Source organism: Strongyloides ratti (assembly GCF_001040885.1).
Source record: "Strongyloides ratti genome assembly S_ratti_ED321, chromosome : 1".
In the NCBI taxonomy this organism is placed as follows: domain Eukaryota; kingdom Metazoa; phylum Nematoda; class Chromadorea; order Rhabditida; family Strongyloididae; genus Strongyloides; species Strongyloides ratti.
This window is the reverse complement of record NC_037307.1, coordinates 2876904-2898725: the sequence shown is the minus strand read 5'-3', so window position 1 is coordinate 2898725 and position 21822 is coordinate 2876904. Positions and strand designations below refer to the sequence as shown.

The 21822-nt window shown below is 21.6% G+C and overlaps 8 protein-coding genes across 8 annotated transcripts; 6 read left to right on the top strand and 2 right to left on the bottom strand.

Moving 5' to 3' along the window:
* Positions 1-404: 404 nt before the first annotated feature.
* Positions 405-820, bottom strand: SRAE_1000091600 (V-type proton ATPase subunit F; the record flags this gene model as incomplete). The annotated part of the gene is made up of 2 exons (XM_024647806.1): positions 405-458; positions 506-820. 2 exons carry the CDS (start codon positions 818-820, stop codon positions 405-407), a joined length of 369 nt encoding a protein of 122 aa, XP_024501848.1.
* A 1114-nt stretch (positions 821-1934) lies between these two features.
* SRAE_1000091500 (Zinc finger, MIZ-type domain-containing protein) lies at positions 1935-3216 on the top strand (the record flags this gene model as incomplete). The annotated part of the gene is made up of 3 exons (XM_024647805.1): positions 1935-1973; positions 2013-3058; positions 3102-3216. 3 exons carry the CDS (start codon positions 1935-1937, stop codon positions 3214-3216), a joined length of 1200 nt encoding a protein of 399 aa, XP_024501847.1.
* Positions 3217-3781: 565 nt separating this feature from the next.
* SRAE_1000091400 (Regulator of chromosome condensation) lies at positions 3782-5097 on the top strand (the record flags this gene model as incomplete). The annotated part of the gene is made up of 2 exons (XM_024647804.1): positions 3782-4096; positions 4144-5097. The coding sequence occupies 2 exons, from the start codon at positions 3782-3784 to the stop codon at positions 5095-5097; spliced, it is 1269 nt and encodes a 422-aa protein (XP_024501846.1).
* Positions 5098-6705: 1608 nt separating this feature from the next.
* Positions 6706-7018, top strand: SRAE_1000091300 (Hypothetical protein; the record flags this gene model as incomplete). The annotated part of the gene is made up of 2 exons (XM_024647803.1): positions 6706-6764; positions 6868-7018. 2 exons carry the CDS (start codon positions 6706-6708, stop codon positions 7016-7018), a joined length of 210 nt encoding a protein of 69 aa, XP_024501845.1.
* A 4021-nt stretch (positions 7019-11039) lies between these two features.
* On the top strand, positions 11040-12396 carry SRAE_1000091200 (Peripheral plasma membrane protein CASK; the record flags this gene model as incomplete). The annotated part of the gene is made up of 2 exons (XM_024647802.1): positions 11040-12215; positions 12262-12396. 2 exons carry the CDS (start codon positions 11040-11042, stop codon positions 12394-12396), a joined length of 1311 nt encoding a protein of 436 aa, XP_024501844.1.
* A 1287-nt stretch (positions 12397-13683) lies between these two features.
* On the top strand, positions 13684-14028 carry SRAE_1000091100 (Hypothetical protein; the record flags this gene model as incomplete). Its single annotated transcript, XM_024647801.1, has 1 exon — positions 13684-14028. The coding sequence occupies one exon, from the start codon at positions 13684-13686 to the stop codon at positions 14026-14028; it is 345 nt and encodes a 114-aa protein (XP_024501843.1).
* A 1741-nt stretch (positions 14029-15769) lies between these two features.
* Positions 15770-18279, top strand: SRAE_1000091000 (Peripheral plasma membrane protein CASK; the record flags this gene model as incomplete). Its single annotated transcript, XM_024647800.1, has 4 exons — positions 15770-16262; positions 16399-16650; positions 16708-16848; positions 16904-18279. 4 exons carry the CDS (start codon positions 15770-15772, stop codon positions 18277-18279), a joined length of 2262 nt encoding a protein of 753 aa, XP_024501842.1.
* Positions 18280-18987: 708 nt separating this feature from the next.
* SRAE_1000090900 (ER degradation-enhancing alpha-mannosidase-like protein 2) lies at positions 18988-21521 on the bottom strand (the record flags this gene model as incomplete). The annotated part of the gene is made up of 4 exons (XM_024647799.1): positions 18988-19548; positions 19629-20698; positions 20738-21387; positions 21430-21521. The coding sequence occupies 4 exons, from the start codon at positions 21519-21521 to the stop codon at positions 18988-18990; spliced, it is 2373 nt and encodes a 790-aa protein (XP_024501841.1).
* Positions 21522-21822: the final 301 nt, after the last annotated feature.

Sequence of the window (21822 nt, the reverse complement as noted above, 5' to 3'; positions counted from 1 at the left end):
TTAATTAAAAAGTTGTAAAAGCTCAAACACATTTAATTTCATGCTTCTACGATTTTTTACCTTAGTTTTGAGTATGTTCTTAGAAAAAATTTTCAAGATGTATTTTTCATCAAATCTCAACATAAAAACTCTCTTTGAGAAATAAGACTACTTTTAGTGAATTTATTGTTTAAAGTGATCAGGAATCCTGTATCAATTTAAAATGTTCATACGTTTTTATAATGTCGGTTTTTTTTTTAAATTCTATTCATTCTCGTCTTTAAATTCAAATAATCTTAATTTCTTAACTCTCAATTTTTCTATTCTGATGATTTTTTTAGAAATTTCCACAATTGAAAATCCATTAGATGAATATACTTTTATTTTTTAGTTTTGGAAAAAACATATTTCTATAATTGTTTTAATTACATAAATTCTTCAATGGGAAAAAATTTACTTGCTCTGTTAACAAAAGAATCCTAAAATATAAAAAAATAATAGTGAATTAATAAAAACTTTCTCTTACTTTGGATAGATCATATGGTGCTTCTTTTGATGGAATTTCTAGAACAGCTGGAATAATTTTTTTATGATTATCAATTACTTCTTTTATTTGGATAGCAATATTCTGATTGATGAAAATTATGCCAATATCATTTCTTTCCACAAATGAATTAAATGCTTTTTCAATTTCACATGGAGCTGTATCTTTTTTAACAATAAAAAAATTCTCCACTTTATTATCGTTTTGACCACCAATACCACCTAGTAAAAATCCAACAACAGTATCCTCATCACCAATTACTGCAACTATAAGTCCATTTTTATCACTATATTTCATTTCCAATCAATCTATAATAAATTATAAGATACCAAGGATTTAAAATAGTTTAATATATGTTGTTACTTTCAAAATAATTAAAAAATAGCAAATGAATCCTTTTTATATAATGATAACAAAATTGAAACACGTAATCATTACAAATACCTTTTATTTATTATAAAATTAATAATTTACATATTATTCATAAAAATTGTATTGTATTTACTTAAATTGAAAAATATTTTATTTCATTAATATTTCTAAAAGAAATTAAATTTAACATATAATGTTTAGATGGTAATTTCAAAAGTGACTCATTATCAAAAATTTCAAGACATAAAAAAATCAATCTTAAGAAATCATAAAATTATAATCTTTATGACATTCTTACTGCGCCTCAAGTTTTATCTCCATTTTTGAATTACTAAATTGTAAAAAATTTCAAATTGTAATTTTGAACAACATTATGAGTTGTGAATTAATATAGATGATATAATATTTTTTATCATAATACAGTTCAAATTATTTCTCTAAAAAATGGTTCCTCTCTATATGAATAAAAAAAGTATTAATACAATTTTTTTCAAAGGCCTTTTATCTAAAAAAAAATTTCATCTTGGTAAAAAAAATGTACTATATATATTATTCATACAGTTTTCAGAGTTGATTTATTTTTTTGAACGAGTTTTTTGTTGTCTACCTTTTTCCAAAAAAAGTATGTAAATCACAAAGTAAAGTTTGGTAAATAGAATTTTTTTTAATTTGGAACAATAAATTTTTTTTTATACTGTAAAATATAATTTAATTTTTTACCTAATTTTTTTTCATAATTAAGTTTATAAATAAATTGTTATTTTCATTGATAATAGAATTTTATGTTGACTTAAGTTTCATATTAATTTTTTTGTAAAAAATTTATTTTTGGTATGTTATGAGAAAATTTAAAGTCTTTATAAAATTGGTAACTTGTACTTAATTTTCCACATTTTTTTGTCACCAATTAGTTACCGTTGATAATAAATAGTTAAATAATATCATTTCGATGATGTTAGAAAAATGCCAATAATTTTTCTAGTTTTCGAAGTTAAATATATTAATTTAATTTTAGAATTAACATATATTGAATTGAAGTATGAATGGACAAAATAATCCAGAGTTAGTTCAATGCATGGTAAGTTTAAAATGTAGATTTTTTAAAGTAGTTTTTTAGACATGGATATTACATGAATTTACTAAAGATGATTTAAAGTCTTGCTTAAATATTTTGAAGCGTAAATCTTCTGATAATAAGACTGAGTTACAAACAACTTTATTAGATCTTTTGTTAACTTCTCAAAATGAAAATGGAAATGTTACAAATGTTATATTTAATCAAGCTGCTACAGAGGGGTACAGTTTCAATGTAAAAGATTCATATAATAATCTTTATAAACAAGATTATCTTCCAATTGTGTGTAATTTTCCAGAAGATTACAATAGTATTAATAAAAATAAAATATATTTTCACAAAGATATTAAAAGAATAACAGAATGGAAAATAGTTGGACCTCGTAACAGAAAACAACCTACTGTTTTTAAATTATTTCTTCCACATTACTTTTGTAATTCACTTTCTCGCCAGATACCATATAATTATTCTTCTTCAAATTTATTATTAAAATGCACACAAATTTTCAACAACAATCAAATTATTCAACTAGATTCATATTATCCTCCTAAATTGCAAATATTTATAAATGGACGAGAGTTTACTGGACTTTTACCTCGTGAAGTATATCGTAATAATAGTAAAAACTCAATTTTTTTACCTGCTCCAGCTATATTAAATAATGCAATACTAAAGTTTCCTCGTTCATATGCTTCTAAATCACGTAGAAAAATTGTAACAATCAAATTATGCTACGACACAACAGACAATGAGGATACAGTTTTTGGATTTGGATTATTTACATCAGTCTCAGTAAGTTGGCAAATGATACGCCAAAAAATTTTGAAAAGAAGTATGGTTAGTATTGAAAATTTTTCTACTAAATTAAGCAACTATTTATCAAAAAAAGAATCTATGAAATATTTAGAAATTTCATTATTCTCTCCATTAATTTGTAAAAGAATACAAACTCCATTTCGTGGAAAAAATTGTGATCACCTTAATCCAGAAGATCTTGATATTTATTTAAAATTTAATATGGATAAGGAATTGTGGTTGTGTACAATTTGTAATAAACCATGTACACCAGATGATATTATTGTTGATGAGTAAGTTATTATTTCTTTTTTTAATTATAAATTTTCTTTTTAGATTTTTTGTTAAAATTCTTAATAAACATTCTAATGTAAAGGGGATTGTTGTTTTTGAAGGATTAAATTATTGTATTATCAATGAGAGTGATATATTTTCTGTTAAGGATTTATAACTTTAAAGATATTTATGGTTACTTCAATGGGTATTTGTTGGAGAATGGGGGATTTTAAATTAATGTAAAATTTTTTACCACAAAATAATGAATGTGGATTAAAAATTTTTAGAAATAATGAATGTATATCAGATGTTTATTGTCATGTATTTTATTTACAAAAGAAGTTTTTTGGAAAATGTATTAAGAATGATCATGTTTCACAATTAAATATTTCAAGTTTAAATATTTAAATGTGTTAAAAACTTATACTTTATTAAATTAATAAATTTTATTTTATTCAGTATATTATATTTAAAAGTATCATTAGTTAGGGCATTTTCAGATAATTTTCTCTTTAACACTAATGCTTCATAGAATTTTTTATTAATAAAATATATTCAAACTTATTATATCAAATTTTTTTTTATAGAGAAATTATTTTTTCATATCAATTAATATAAATCTCATTTTTGATAGCATTATATTAAATTTAAATAAATAAAAATGTTAAAAACGATTTGAATAATGAATACATTTCTTAATTTTATATAAATATCTTATAATTTATAATTTTTTTTTAGATATGCCTTTTGATTGTTTTATTGAAACAAGAAAAAATAGTATATTAACTTGTGGAAGTGGAGAACAAATAGGTCATGGTTTCCGTATGGTAACAAGGAAACCTCGAAAAATTGAAAAAGTATTTTCTGAAAATGTAATTGACATTACTGCAGGTGGTGTTCATTCTGTTGTGTTAACAAGTAACGGTGAAGTTTATAGTTGTGGAGTTAATGAAAATGGTATAATTCCTGTTGATGGATTCTTTGATAGTACTCATGATTCTATTAATACATTTACAAAACTATATTTTAATAAAAGGATAAGAGATCATGGAAAAGTAAATTTCTTTTCTCTATTCAAATTAAAATAATTTAAAATATTTAGATTATAAATATTGTTGTTGGAGCATCATTTACTGCTTCATTAACTGAAAAAGGAAGTGTTTTAACATGGGGTGATTTTCGTGATGGTGGAGGTGAAATGGAAAATCATAAAATATTTGACAAATTACGTAATAGAGTTAATGTACTTGTTGACTTCAAAAAAGAATATAAAATTGGAAAAATTGTTGCCGGTGAGAACCACTTAATATGTTTGTCAAATAAGGGTAAATTATTTACTTTCGGTGATTTATCTAAAGGACAATTAGGTAGAGTTAATGGAAGATATCCCAGTAGAGGTGGAGCTTTTTATAAAGATTCATCTGGAGAAAATATAAAAGTTCCTAATATTATTACTAAAGGAAAAGATATTCGTTTTGAAAATATTTTTGCTGGTGGATATTGGTCAATGGCTATTGATAAAAATGGAGATGTATATGTTTGTGGTTTAAATAATTTTGATCAACTTGGATTTCCAACATCAACTGAAAAAAATTCTGATAATAGACTAATGCATTTTAGGAAATCTCCAATTTTTAAAAAAAAAGGACATAAAATAACCCATGCATGTGGGATGCAGCATATTGTTGTAAGATATAGTAATGGAAACATCTATTCTATAGGAAGAAATATTGACAATACTCTTGGAATAGGATCATGGAAAGGAAAAAATGATAAAGTTAATTGGAAGTCAAGTAAATTAATGAAAATAAAATTTAGTCATAAGATTGTTGGTATAACTGCAGCTTATGGATGTTCCATTGCTTGGGATATTAATGGAAATGCATGGTCATGGGGATCAGATACATCTGGTCAACTGGGACTTGGTATAAAAGATGACGATGATAAAATGGTTCCAAAGCCTAGAAAAATTTTATCAAAACACTTAATTGGAAAAAAAATATTAAAAGTATCTATTGCTGATAATCATTCTATTTTTTTAGCAACTGATGTTTAAAGAAATTTTATATTTACTTTAATATTTATAATAATTACAAAAAAAACTTAATTGAATAATTTATATAATAAACGATACACAATTTTTGAGTGTTTCTTAATATTTTTATGAATCTTCATAAATTTTAATGGTACTCGATTACTAAAAAATATATTGTTTATATTTTTGGATTTCAATTATAATGAAAACTATTTGTTTTTATAACAAAAAAATTATACTTCAAAAAAAACTTTTTTATAGTAGTAGAAAAAAAAGTGACGATAATTATTTACAATGATTTTAATTTACCATCAAAAAACAAAATATATATAAATTACAATTTACATTAAATTGAATAATTTATTTTTTTGAATCTTATGAAGTTTAATGAAAAAAGAAATACTTTATAATAAATAAATAATATAAAAAAATTTATCATTGAAAGATTTATTAAAAATTACCAAAACAGGTAAAGTTGATTTACCAAATTTTTCTTATATTCATCAACATATAAAAAGATATAAAAGAACAACTTAATAGATATTTAATAAAATTTCCAAATAATATAAACAAAGAATCATTAAAAAATTTGTGTATATTTATTTGAAGGATAAGTGAAATTGTTTACAATTAATTTTAAAAAATTATAAAAAAATAAGAATACAATTTTTAAAGTATTGCTTTATAATACTGCTAGTTAGTTATGACAACAAATATGTATATGGATGGCGGTATGAAGTAGTAATTAATTTCAAATCTAGATACTCTAATTATAGTATAATTGGAAATTGTGAAAAATTTAGAAGAAAATTTTTGTAAAACCAGACAAAATGTATAAAAATATGAAAATTTCATATATAAAAGATAAAATTGAAATATTTCAATTATTATTTTATCAAATGAGAAAATTTTTTATTACATTTTAATAAGACATCAGATCCCTACATTTTTGAATGCTTTTTTAAAGTACATATACATTATATTTCCTTAATAATATTTTTATTCAAATTCCACCTCAATATATAAAAGTTAACATTATAATAAATCATTCCATAAAAAGTATTATTATTTTTTTTTATAAAAAAGTTATTATTTAGTCTAGATATTAATTTTTAATATATAAGATATATTAAAAAATGGTATTTACAATTAACCAACAAAAAAAGAGTGTTTTTTCTTTATTATTATATATCTTTAAATATAGTTATTTAAAAGTAAAAATAAAAATATGTTATTGAAATTTACTTTTATCTTAAAAAAAAAAGAGTAATACAAATTTTAAATAAGTTTAAATATAGAAAAAGTTTATTTAGTTTAGATATATTTACACATCTTCAATGGCATAAAAGACATATATATAATATTTTTAACTTCTATGTTAGTTTTATCATTTTGTCTGGTGCTTTAACGTTAACTCTTAAAACTATCTTTAATAAAATCGATTGTTAAAATCCTTGAAAAATAAAATTGACTACCATTTTTATGGTGAGTTTTTTTTTTTTACAAAAAAAAATCTTTATAATTATTTAAAACTATTTAATATATAAATATATATAAAAAGAAATTTTTATTATTTTTTCTTCTTTTTAAGTTTGCCTAAATATTCATCTAAAAATTGACAAAAAAAAGATGGGAAATGTTATGTCAGCTTTTGGCTTTAATCAACCATTTTTCTTTGCTCTTCTTATGTAAGTTTATAAATATATTATTGTGTAGTCATACATCTAACTATATTTTAATACTCATTTAGTTTTAATTAATTTTGAAAAATATAAATTTTTTTTTTTTCAGAATCGTAGTATTATTAGTTGGAACAGTAGCATTAGTGAATGATGGTTATAATGACAATATATTTCATGATAGAGACATGGAAGGAGGAAAAAGTCGTAGTCGTGTGGTAGTAGAGTTTCCGGAGATGGATGATTATGAGAAAAATGATTAGTAGTCATATTTTTTATATACTTTAAAATACCAACCAATAGATATTTATATATACATATTTTGTAAAAAAATTTGTAAAGAACATTAATTGAAAAGAATAAATTTTTATACTATTATGTTTAAAATGCATTATCTATCTTTTTATATTTTATTTTGAATGATAATTTTTTATGTTATCAATTTTATTTCTATATTTTGCCTATTTTTTTTTGTGTTTAATAAGTATTGATATTATAAGTTGTTATTTTTTCTAATCTTTATTTTATTTTTTTTTTTATTATTAATATAATGAAATAATATAAGTTTGTCTTTTTAAAATATTTAATATAATATATTTGTAAAAATCACTCGTCAACATTCTTGAAATATATCATTAATTAAATAAACATATATCATTTGGTGTATAAAATATGTATATTCAATCATTCTTATCAACTATCTGTTACTTAAATATATATATATATATATATATCTTAATATAATACAAAGTAATTATTTATATTAAGAAACTTGGATAAATAATACATTTTATGAAGAATGATATCAAAATATTATTCTTAATAGTATAAAATTTCCCCAATTTAACACTTTCTATTATTTCGTAACTTAAAGAATAGTTAACATTATTGTTTAAAATGTATTTTGTTGTAGAAGTTAAATGGCATATTGGGATTTAGTCTTATCACACTACGTGAAGTCATTATGGACCGCTTTTTAAATTTCCTAATTTTAGCAACAATAACACTATGATGGTCTACTTCTTTTGTCAAGTAATAAGTAAAAATATAAACTGACAAAAGAGGCAATCCATCTTATAAAGAGGATACTAATTTATTAATTTAATAATTCATAAATAAATATAAAAATTTTATTTAACCCCCCCCCCCTCCTCCTATCCTCTTCTTTACTTCATCAAAATCTTTTTTAATTTTATCTGTTAACATTTTTGCCGTATCAGATAGAGAGAGAAATTAAATACTTTATGGAGGAAAAGTTAACTTAAAATATAATTTTAAAAATTTATTACTCAACTCATAATTAGTACACATATATAATATAAAAATATAATTATAAATAATAATTTTAATTGTTTGTTTAAAAAGAAAAAATTACTTTTTGGTTAGATAAAAATTTTAAAAATATATGAAGAAGGTAGTGAAAAGAATATATTATATATACTTTTAAAAATAAAACAAAAAAGAAAAAAAAAAATTATTTTATAGAAATTGTATTTAAATCTATTGTAAAAGTTTTAATACTATTAATTTATCCTATATATAAATCTTCTATTTCTGTACTCTTAATGAATCATCTATCATTTGTTATATTAAACTTCAAATTTGTAATCCTTTTAACTCCTCATTATATTACTTTCTTATATTTACCCATTATTTTTCCCATTAAATAAGTACCGAAAACTTTTTCATTCTTAAAATTAAACAGTATTACTCTTATTTTTCTTATAAAATAGTAACAGAAATTTATTAAAAATTTCTTATAATAAAAAAAAAAAAATTATTTTTGATGTTTTATCTTTATATTATAAAGTACAAATAACAATTTTGTTAAAATATACAAAGTCTTTTTTTTTTATGATATATATATATATTTATCTCTTTTTCAAAGAGGTGTAAGAGGGAAAATAAAATAGTAAAAAGACTAAACAAATCTTAGATATATAATTTATAATAAAATGTAATAGTGATTAAATTACAACATTAAATTTAAAATAAAGGTAAGTTTGTAATAATATTATATATTCAATTTATCATGTACAAAGATCAAATACACTTAAAAGAAAATTTAATTATTAACATTATTTTTATTTATGCTTTTTTTTTGTTTATTCATTGAAAAAATTATTTTAATGTTTCCATTAATATTTATCAGATTTCTAATAGTTATTTAATTTGTTTTTATTTATTATCTACAAAAAAAAAATATTATACTATTTATGTTTTACCTCTTTTTTAATGTGGTTTTGTTAAAATGTTGTAATAAAGATCTCATGCTTTAGTTTTTACATAAAAATATATTGTGTGCCAATTCTTAAAATATTTTTTAACAAAAAAAAAAAAAATATATATATATATATATAAGTATTTATGTATATAAATTTTAACATTCCCCTTATATAATTTTTTTTTTCCATTTTTATACATATATTCGGTATAATAATGATAATAATAGTAATACAAGAATTTATAATAGTATAAAATTCTATACAATATTGTTTATATTTTGATGGTAAAAATATTTTTTTTTGTTGTAATAATTTATTATTCCCCAAATAAATAAAGACAAAAAATAATAATTTATAAATTTTAAGGTATAATATTGATAAAAAAAAAATTTTTTTTATTACATAAGATAACTATCATTTTTATGAATATTAAAAAAAAAATAATAAAATATATCTATATATATATATATACATTTTTCTAAAAATAAATTATATTTCATTAAAAAAGATGTCTACATTTTTACATAAACATCTATCTATATTAATTTTGACTCATTTTTCATCAAACTCAAATTCTTTTTTTGAAATAAAATTTATTAATATTTAACTCAAAACTTTTACAATCAATGTATCCTCTATCTATTCCAATAATTCTAATCCAATTTATACAGAAATCTTATTTAAAATTCACCATAAATATAAAAATAAATGAAAATTTCCTTATTTTTACTTTTACTTTTGAACTTTTTACTTACTCTCTTATAAATGTTTAGACATTAATTTGTTTAACAATTAAGTTAATTATCCATATATCAGAATATTTTTTCTTCATTAATTTTCTATCTTATTTCTAATGGAGATGATTCTTTTTTCATCTCCAATTTCTATATTTTATATTTTATTTAAAATAAACCTGGGTATTTTTAAACTTTTATTTTATCAGATATCATTTTTATTTGTTTATATTTTTATATGTATCCATATTTGGGCATGTATATATCTTTATATATAGATATATAGTTATAAATTTTACTAATGATAAGATATATTCATACTAGTTTTATTTAGAAAAAATAAATGAGTTATAGTTTAGTATCAAAAATTTAATACAGCAAAATAACACATCATAAATTTCTTTCTAACATTTTTTTGTCTTATAAAAACTATATTTTAAAAATAATTAATAAACATATTTAATTATATCAGCTTCTTTTTTTTTTTTCTTTCATCTATCATCATCTTCTTACACCTTCTATTTAATTATAAAAGTTTGCGCTTCTTCTAATTTTACAAGACATCTTTATCATTTTTCTCAATATACTTCAGTTATCCTCTATTCTCATCACTTGTCATTTATTTTGTTCAATTAATGTTATGTTTGCTAACAGATCAATGCAATATATCGTTTAAGAAAAAGCACTCTATATTTTGTTCTTATTAACTTAATTCAACAAACATAAGAATTGATTTGATTATTATTTTCAATGTTTTTAAAATTTTATTTATACTTTATATAGAAAATTTTATAACTTTTTTTTCTTTTTTTATGAGAAAATTCAACATTATAATTATTATTTTTACACAATATTATAAAAAAAAAATATTATAAATCTTATTTTTATTTCTTATTTTTTTTTTTTTATAAAATATATATATATATTTTTTTTTATTCTATTGTTGTTTTGTTGAATTACCTTATTATGTATAATTTTTTTTTTTACTTCTAGAACACATCAACAATCAAAAACAAAAAAATCTTGATTTCTGTTATCATTAAAAAAATTTTCTATATGTTCTCTACAACTATTATATTCTTTCATATTAGTTTATTTATATAAATTGTGTTACAAAATTTTATCATATCAATTAGATTGTTCCATTAAATATACATATATATATATATAGATTATATATATATGTATATATATCTTCAACATTCAATTTTTCTTCAAAAAAAAAAATAATATTCTACAGTTTTGTATATTTTTATACAAAATACTTACATATATAAAAGGATATTATCAAAAATAAAATTTTATAAAAAAAAAAAGAAACAAAAATGGTAGGAGTAATGGATAATGATGAGACTGCTTTATTGACACATCATTATCAAATTATTGATGTTATTGAAAAAGGACCATTATCTTCTATTTATAAAGCTATACATAGACTTTCTGGAAAAACATTTACAATAAAAACAATTTCACTTTCAAAATCTACCTTAAAACAACGATCACCAAATCATACAATAAAAAGTGAAGATGCTGATAAAGAAATTGAAATATGTGCAGATTTAAAAAATCCATACTTAGCACAGTTGAAGGATGTTATTAAAGGAGACACAACAGTTCATATGATTTTTGAATATCTTGAAGGAAGTGATATATGTTTTGAAATTGTCAAAAGAGCCACAGCCGGTTTTGTTTATTCTGAAGCTGTTGCATCACATTATATGAGGCAACTTTTTGAAGCTTTAAATTATATGCATTCACAAAATATTATTCATAGAGATATTAGGCCTCATAATATTTTACTAGCCTCCAGAGATAATAATGCCCCCCTTAAATTGAGAGGTTTTGGGGCAGCATTTAGATTATTAAATAAAGATTCATTATGTGATCAGGGTAAAGTTGGTATTCCACAATTTATGGCACCAGAAATGGTTAAAAATCAACCATATAATACATCTGTTGATATATGGTCTGCAGGTGTATTATTATATTTATTATTAACAGGAAAAACACCATTTAATGGTACAACTCAAGATATTTATGATTCTATAATTAATGGAACATTATCATTTGAAAATCCATATTTTATTCCAATAACAGAACCAGCAAAAGATTTATTAAGAAAATTATTAACATCTATACCAGAAGATAGACCAACAGCAGAGGAATGCCTTCATCATCCCTGGATATGTGAAAAAATAGTCCCAAATAGAAAACATTTGGTTGAAGTTGTTGAAAATGTTAAAGAATATAATCAAAGAAGAAAGTTAAAGTCAAATTTAATATCAGTTGTCAATCATCCCAATTGGGAATTACCAACATCACCCGTTTCTGAAATGGTAAAGACATCTGATAATATGATAACAGAAGGCATTTTACCAGAAGGAGATGTATGTGATATGGAAACAATAAATAGTATAACTAGTGAAGCTTTAATAACTAGTGGTAGAAGTAATGAAGATGAATCATGTAATACTAATATTCAAACAACATCTATAGAAAAAGTATGTTAATTAAAAGATATATTAATTAAATAATTATTTTTTCTAGATATTAACATCATTAGATCAAATATCAATATTAACTGATCGTAATAATTTATTTCAATCATCAACGAGTAATCATCTTGCAGGAGTTCTTGAAAACACCAATTTTCATGATCTTCTAAATGTAAGTTTATTCTAAAAAAAAAAAATTTAAAAAAAAAATTTTTTTCTAAAAAAAATATTAATAATAATAGAAATATATATATATATAATATCCATTTATATATATATATATATTCTTAAAAATCTTCACCATCTCTCTTTACAACGTTATTATATTTAAAAATAATTCAATTTATCCTCATCCATAAATATATTCTATTAGTAAAGTTGAAATTCTTTTTCTTATATTATGTCTGTATCTTCTATTGTGATATTTAAAGTTATCTATATAAAAGAATTGATGTTTACAATAATATTCATAAAAATACAAGATATTACTAGTAACTTTTAATAAATTTTATATATATTATATATATATATTTTTAAAATAATTTCATAAGATTAGGTTAATTTTTTTATTTAATAATAAAATAACTATTAGGTAAATAAAAGAATGTATTTATTTTGAAAAATAAATTTTCAATAAGAAAATTTTTCTTAAATGATTCTTTTATTTTATCAATAATCTTTTATTTGTATTTATTTTTCTAATATATATTTCTTTTCTTCAAAATTGCTTTATTCACTCTTAAAATTCTTTTTTACCCAAATTATGTGTCTTCCCAAAAAGTAATTTGTCCACTTCTTTAACTTCTAAATATATATATATATATATATAAATAAATATATATGGAGGTTCATAAATTTGTTTCTACATATATAACATATAAATATAGACTTTTGTTAACAAGACGATGTAACTGTTGATAGTAAATGTCTATTTCTAGATAATTCCTTTATATTTTATTTAAACAATTTTTATATTATTTTAGAAAAGGTTAACCATCCAATAACATTTATTTTTTAGTTAACTCTTAGTTTCTTATATATTCTTTAAAAAAATTTTTTTTATTTTTTTTATATATATTTTTATTTTATATATAAATATATATCAATCATATAAATATTAATTATTTATTTTAAAGAAAAAATTACTTTTTTATCACATGTATATGATTTGTTAAAAATCAACATCTTTTTATAATTACCACCTGGTTGATGATGTAACTTATATTATTTTTATTTTAAAAAATTATATTTTATGTGTTATTTTTATTAGACCTACCTCCAAAAACAACACACATTTGTCTTTAATTACCAACAAGTTAACGTCATCAAATATGATATATGATTCTTAATGGCATTTTTTTTTATCACTAACATTATTTATTATTAATTTTTAGTTTAAAAATTATTATATTTATATATTATTATATCCTTCTCTACATATGTTTGATAATTTTTTTTAAACTAATAAAATATAATGCAAAGTAATAATTCAATATTAATACCTTCAACAAAATCTTCTTTTAAAAAAGATGCCAAAATATCAAGATCAGTGTCATTTTCATTACCAGTTAAAAGTATATACTATTCCTCAAAATCACCAATATCAGTAACTTGTAAAAATAATGATGAAATAATTGAAAAAGTTATAATAAATGAAAATCCAGAGGATTGGAATCTTGAAATACCTCTACTTTCAATATCCCTATCACCAACAATTACCTCATCGCAATCATCATATATTAATAGTCCTATTCCTGGTTCTCCAAATAATATAACAACCGTTAAATTGAAACAAAAGGTTTGTTATTATTACTTTTAATATTTAGATATTTCAAAATGTATTTTTTATTTTTTCAATTGTTTAACATTATCATATATAGACTTACTTCTATAGTTTTATACTAAAAACAAAAAAAAAAATAGTACTTTTACCACTAATTTTATTGTATATCTTTTTTCTAATCTTTTATCATATCTTATTATCTAAACTAATTCCCAACAATTTTTGTTCTTTTTTAATAATAGTGCAAAAAAAGTTGTTTTCAATCTTTGTTATGATATTATATATCAAATAAATATAGGATATTAATCATAAAAATTATAGTTTTAAAAATAAAAAAAGAAACATGTAAAGAGAGATATTTATTATCAAGAAAAAAAAAAGTTCAATAAAATTATTCCTTTATCATATGTCTATACTCAAATAAATATATGCCTTTATATTTACTATTTAAAAATGTTAATATTATAATTTCCCTTAGGAGAGATTTTATATTTTTTTCTTTATTAAGTGATTAAAAAAATTTATTTTTCTAAAAATAAAATAAAAAGTTTTATAACAATAATAATGTAGTAAAATTATTGCAGTTTAATAATAAATAAAAAATTATATCTATATAATAGTAAAAATAAATCATATTTTATTATTTATCTAAAACTTTTCTATAATAGTACATTTTAAATTTTTTTATCATATTAAGGAATAATATTTAGTTTAGTAAAAATTTTTTACAATAACCAATTAAATAGCTTTTCTTTTTATCAAAATAAATAAATATACAAAAAGATGTTACGTTTATTGATATTTTTATAAATTGCTTTTCCTCTTTTCATTATTTTTCCCAATAAAAGTTAATTAGATTTTCTATATATTTCTATTAAATTGTCCATTGACAGTATTTATATTATTTTACAAAATATAATTATTTTATATATTTTAGTTATTTCTCAAGTATAATCTAATAACTTTATGTTTATAATGTAAAATAATTTCTTAAAAATTATTATTTTTAAAAATATATTATTAAAAGAAGTATTTAGTTAATTAATAAATAATTAAACAATTAGATACTTACCCTAATGTTAAACTTTAAAAATATTTTAAAAATAAATTTTATTAATATTCAATCATATTCACATATACTTAATCATCTTAATTCATAAATATTACCACGTGCTTTTTTTTTTAAATTAAACTTATTAAAACAAACAGATATGATGATTTATTAAAATAATATAAAATTCCCCACTCATTTTTATTTTCATTAATCAACAGTCACATATATTTATTCCAGTATAATGAATATATAATTAAGTAATAATGAAAAAAATAAAATATATATATGATAAATAATCTTCCATCTTTCCCTTATCAATTAAATCTTTTCTATAAATTAGAGGTGTTACTCTTCCAGAAAATATTTTAAATAACTACTACCATTTTCTTTCTTATCTTAATCTTTTTTTTTTACACATGTAAATTATCTTCTTTTGACTATATCATTTTAAGATCATCATTGAAATATAATATTTATTAGATTATTTTTATCATAATATATTCAATTCTTTTTTGTTTTAATATTAGAAGATAAAGATTAATTTTTCTTTTTAATTTATTATTATTTTATAAAATAATAAATAAATTTTATTTTAATCTTAATAAATAAAAGTACCACATTTAATGTGGTTTTTTTTTATTACTATTTTTTTTTTGTTATTAATATAAATATTATAGTTAATAACAATATTTTTATTAGATGTTAAAATTATAATATTTATTTATGGATTCATTGTTATATCAAAATTTACTCTTATCACTTCTAATAGGATCATTTTTAATATTTATCCTATCTGTTATTTGTATTGGAGCATGTACTGATAGAGGATTTTGTTGTCATGAACAGGTAGATCGCCATCTCCTACAAAGACGACATCATCATACCTCTATTTGTGATGATGCTATTAATATGAAATATACTAAAAGGTTACTAGAAAATAGTTTAATAGAAAATCGTGATCTTCTTGAGATGATTGTTGAGAAGACATCTACCAACAATTATAATAAAAAAGATCATGAAATTGAAGTTGATAGTAATATTGAAATTGAATGTACAACAGATATCATCAAACTTAGGCCTGTCAATATTGAGGAAGATATTAGGAAAAATAGATTGGAGTGTGAAAGTACATTAACTCATCTTGAAGATAGAATTAGTAGGCAAGATATTGAAGATGATAATGCTAGTATTATTTTACCTCCAATTAAAAGTATAGGTTAATATATCATAAAATATTAAAAATTAAATATACTAAAAATTATTTTTAAAAAAATTTACCAAAAAAAAATAATAATTAATTTTATATATACATATATATATATCTTTTTTTTTGTTTCAGTTGTATGATAAAGTATCAAGACAAGATTTACATCCACAAACATCATTACCAGAAGCAACAAGTTTGTTTAATGTATTAAAAACATCACTAGACAATCTTACTAACCCATCTCCAGAAGCAATAGAATTAAAAGCTATCTTTTCAAATGTTCATTTAAAAGCTCTTCTAAATGCACAAGATATAATATTACAGGAAGTTTTTAATAATCCAAATGTTGAATGTGGTGATGTTTTAACAAGACATGATGATAAAATTGGAGTTAATTGTAGCTTATATAATAATACGCTTCCAAATAACTTTGCAGGATTAAACCCTTTTCCAGTTGGAAAAGGATCAAGTAGTAGTAGTAGTAAAATTATCTCACCAAGTAATGTAAGTGATAAAATATTTACACAATCATTACCAAGAATGTGTAATCATGATATTCAAAGTTCTATTCAACCATCAACTTCTAAAATGCAAGGTAATTATTAAAATTTTATTTTTATAATATATATTTTTTTTTGTTTTTTTTTTAGAAAATGAGGAACAAGATATTTTTACAGATATTGTTTCTAGAGTTAGATTAATTCAATTTCAAAAAGATACTGAAGAACCAATGGGAATAACATTAAAAATAACTGAAGATGGTAGATGTATTGTAGCTAGAATAATGTATGGTGGTTTAATTCATAGACAGGGAACACTTCATGTATCAGATGAAATACGTGAAATTAATGGTATTTCTGTACAAAATCAAAGTGTTGAAAGTTTACAAAAAATGTTACGTGATATTAGAGGAAATGTAACATTTAAAATAGTTCCTAGTTATAGAAGTGCTCCACCAGCATGTGAAATATTTGTTAGGGCACAATTTGATTATGATCCATCACAAGATGATTTAATACCATGTTCACAGGCTGGTGTACCATTTAAAACTGGTGATATATTACAAGTTATATCAAAAGATGATCATAATTGGTGGCAAGCTAAATTTATTTGCCCTTTTCCTGCTATAGGAAATTTTTCAACAATTAAACATCTTAATATTAATCCAAATACATTAAGTGGTATATATACATCAACTCTTAATACTCATGATCCACATAATTTTGGTAAAAGTGGTCCAACTACAATGACAGTAGCTGGTTTAATACCATCACCAGAATTACAAGAATGGAGAACAGCATGTATGGCAATGGAAAGAGCCAAAGAAGGTTCTAATTGTATGTGGTTTAATAAAAAAAAGAAATATTATACAACAAAATATTTACGTAAACATTCTAATATCTTTGAACAATTAGATCTTGTAACATATGAAGAAGTTGTTGGTTTAACACAATTTCGCCGTAAAACACTTGTCCTTCTTGGTGCACATGGTGTTGGTAGAAGACATATAAAAAATACCTTAATTCATAAATATCCAGGTAAATATGCTTATCCAATACCACATACAACAAGACAACCACGTAAAGATGAAATTGATGGTAAACATTATTTTTTTGTATCAAATGATGCTATGTTAACAGATATACAAAATAATGAATATCTTGAATATGGAACACATGAAGAATGTATGTATGGAACAAAACTTGAAACAATTAGACATATTCATCGTTCTGGTAAAACAGCTATTCTTGATGTTGAACCACAGGCATTAAAAGTTCTCCGTACTGCTGAGTACTCACCATTTGTTGTATTTATAGCAGCACCAGACTTACAAGGTCTCCAAGATCCAGATGGTTCTTTAGAAAGATTATTAAAAGAAAGTGAAATATTACGCCAAGCATTTGGTCATCTTTTTGATTATATTATATATAATAATGATATTGATGAAACTATTAAACAATTAGAAGTAATAATGGAAAAACTAAATGTTACACCACAATGGGTTCCAGTATCTTGGGTTTATTAATAAGAAAAAAAAATTACATCATTATTTTTCCTTTATATGGAATTTATATATATATTTGAGATAACAAATTTTACCAAATATTTTTTTTTTGGTATTCTTTCAAAGTTTTTATATTGATCTCACATTAGACAAATATACTAGTTTTATATATATATAATTATTTTTGTATATATTTATTTTTTTCAATTATTTTTTTGTGGCCTTATAATTATACTAATAATTAAATAAAAGAGATTTAATATTTAAATGAATATTCATTTATCAAATCTTAATTTATTGTTTTTGAAAATTTTTTCTAAACTTTTGTAGTATTTGATTTCAATTACCTTTATTTTCAGAAATATTACTATCTTTTCTAGTTATATTTCATTTTTTGAAAAATTATAATCATTAGGTTTTACATTAATTACTATTATTTTAATGTTTATATATAAAAAAAATTTTTTTTCATAAATTAAAAAATAATTGATATTTTTATCATTCAATGAATAATTATGACTTTCAGAAACATTTCTTTGAGTTGATCAAATATATTTTTTCAAAAAAAAATTTTGGTATTATAAATTGGCTTTTTTAATTTTTTTTTTAAATTATTTCTTTTACGTTTTTGAAGACATAACAATGTAAAAATGAAATTTTATTAGCTGTAATCTTGCCTATATGATATAAATATATAATATAAGGATAAAGATATATACAAAAAAAAAATCAGCCATTTCGTTTGGTTACCTGTCCGAAACCCGTTAGTAAAGAAATGAAGGAACGTGGCGGAGAGGAAAGTAAGTCATAATTTTCTTCTAATAAAGATCTATATTTAAATTTTGTAAAATCAATGCCATCAACAGCATTTGTTATTTGATCAAAAGATGGAATATCATAGAGTTCTGTAATATCATTAAAATACTTGTCTGAAGGGTATGGTAAATCATTTGGAAGACAAATTGGACCTGGTAAGAATGATCCTGATGGTAATAGATGTTTTGTGTATATTTCATTTAAAAAAGCTTTATAGTTAAATGAATCTAATGGTTCATCTAAAATCCAACAACAATTAAAACATAAGTATTGAGATTGTGGCATCTCAGAAACTTCTCTTCTTTTCTTCTTTTTTTCAATTGTTTTTTGAAGATTATTGACATATAAATTTGATGAGTCATTAATTATCTGTGCATAAGATTTTTTCAATGTTCTTAACTTTTCTAAAAGATCAGTTACTTTCTCAGAAGAAGTACTTTTATATTTCTTGTAATTAACTAGTATTTCCCTAACCTAAAAATATATAATGTAATATAATTTAAATATAAAAAAAGTATTATGGTAGTGATAAATTTAAATTACAAACTCCCTACCTCTAAATTTACCTCTTCAACTAAGTTATTTTCATCCTTATTAATATTATTAGGATCAACTTTTATTGGATCAGGCTTTTCAGCAGAAATTCCAAAACCATCTTCATTATCAGGTTCTTCTGACTCTTCATCACTAATATTTTCATCAATTGATTTTCTTTCACCATCAATTTCATATTCAACTTCATTTGCATTATTTTTTCTTTTAGCATATATATCACTTTTTTTCCTTAAAAATTCTAATTCAGATAATTCTTGAGACAAAATATTTCTTTGATCTATTTCTACTTCTTCTTCATCATTCCAATCATTAAAATTATCAATATTCATTAACTTTAAAAAACTAATATTTCTAGCAAAATTATTTAATATTTTCATATCTTCTAATTTTTGTTTACTACAACAATATAATACACCTGGATCAATTGGATGAGCTTCTGTATTAAAGATATACCCTCCAGCTTGTATAGCACATTGTCCTCTATCTGTAGAAATTATTTTTGAAGAAGTACCATCATTATGAATAAAATTATCATTATCAAAAAGAAGGTAAAAATATTTTATTGTTTCAGCTAAAAAGAAAGATTCCATCCTATCTTCAATAGTACCATCACGAACATCTTTAATAGTTGCATATCCACATTTAGTTTTAGCTAAAATTTCTATTGCATCAACCATACCTGCACCCATTTCAAGATATGTAGGATCTTTTGTTGCTTTATATATATACATTAAAGATTCAACTATTTCTGGGCGTAAAGGATAACCTTCTCTACCAGAGTGAGCTTCAAATTTATTAAGATTATAAAATTCAGGTGGAACTCCGTATTGTCTAAGGATATGATTATAATTTAATATTATACTTTTTGCGTCCTCTATATCACCAACTAATGCCAATAAACCTGGATAAAATGCTTCAAGTGATTGGAAAAAAGGAAATGTTGTTGTTCCCTGTGTCATAGAAACCCATAAAAACCAATCTTCATTTCTAATATATTTATTTATAGCATCTACACTTTCCCTAAATTGTTTCATTAAGGCAGGTTTTTGAAAAAGTAATGCTCCTTTGGCTAAATATTCATAGTATGAATCAATACCAGCACCTATACCTGCATCTGTTGCTGTCCATTTACCAGTCATAACATCAATATGATTACCAACAAGACCAATTTTTGATCTTGATTCCCATAATGAATTTAATGCATTCATAGCAACCTTTTCATAAATATCATTACCAGTTAATTTTGATAAAGATCCAAATTCAATGATAAATGTACCAACTCCTGCTGTACATGTAATTGGTGTTTCATCTTTATTAACACCATACTTTAAATTAACAGTTCCATAAGGCATTCCGGTATCTGTGTTAAAAGCAGGAAGTAATTTATCAGCAAATTTTACAGCCAAATCAAGTAAAGGCCCACTACATGGCCATCCCTCAGGTAACTTAGCATTTGGAACTTTTCCATGTAGTACATGTGCTGATATCAAACCACCAACAACACGAATATTTGTTTCGAAGACAGATGCATTAATATCTATATCAGGATCAACTGTTTTCAATATTAAATCAACAACTCTCTCAAATTCTGTATAATTTCCAAGTATAAGTAAAGTGTCAAGAGAGTCAATTAATGTAAGTGAAAAACTACCCCATGTATCCATTCCTTGACATGAGATAGGTTTTAATTCATCTAACGGAAAACTATTTTCAAGATATCCATTATAAGCATGATAAAACATCTTTCTAACTTTTTCTCTAAAAACAAATTTTTTTAATTAAACTTAAAAATAAACATACCTGTAATATATTCTATCATCTTCAGTGAAAGATTTAACTGAAGGCAGAAAGAATAAGAGAATGCAAATGTATATTAAAAGTAAATATTTCATATCACAATTAGCTGACGTGAAACTTCATAAGGTAATAATTGATTCTTTTGAATGTAGAAATCAAATTGAGAACATATTTTAATATATGTAATTTTCAAATATTTTGGAGAAATGTATTTTAACTACTAACATCCCATAATAATAATCTACGCGTGTCATTTAGATTTGAAGATATTTATCATAACATATGTTTTTCTTCAAAAAAATAATTAATAATTTCTAATATATTTTAATGTTATCCTTATATTTAAATGTCAGAAATAATATTTGAAAAAAGAAAAATTATTCATTTTAATGATTA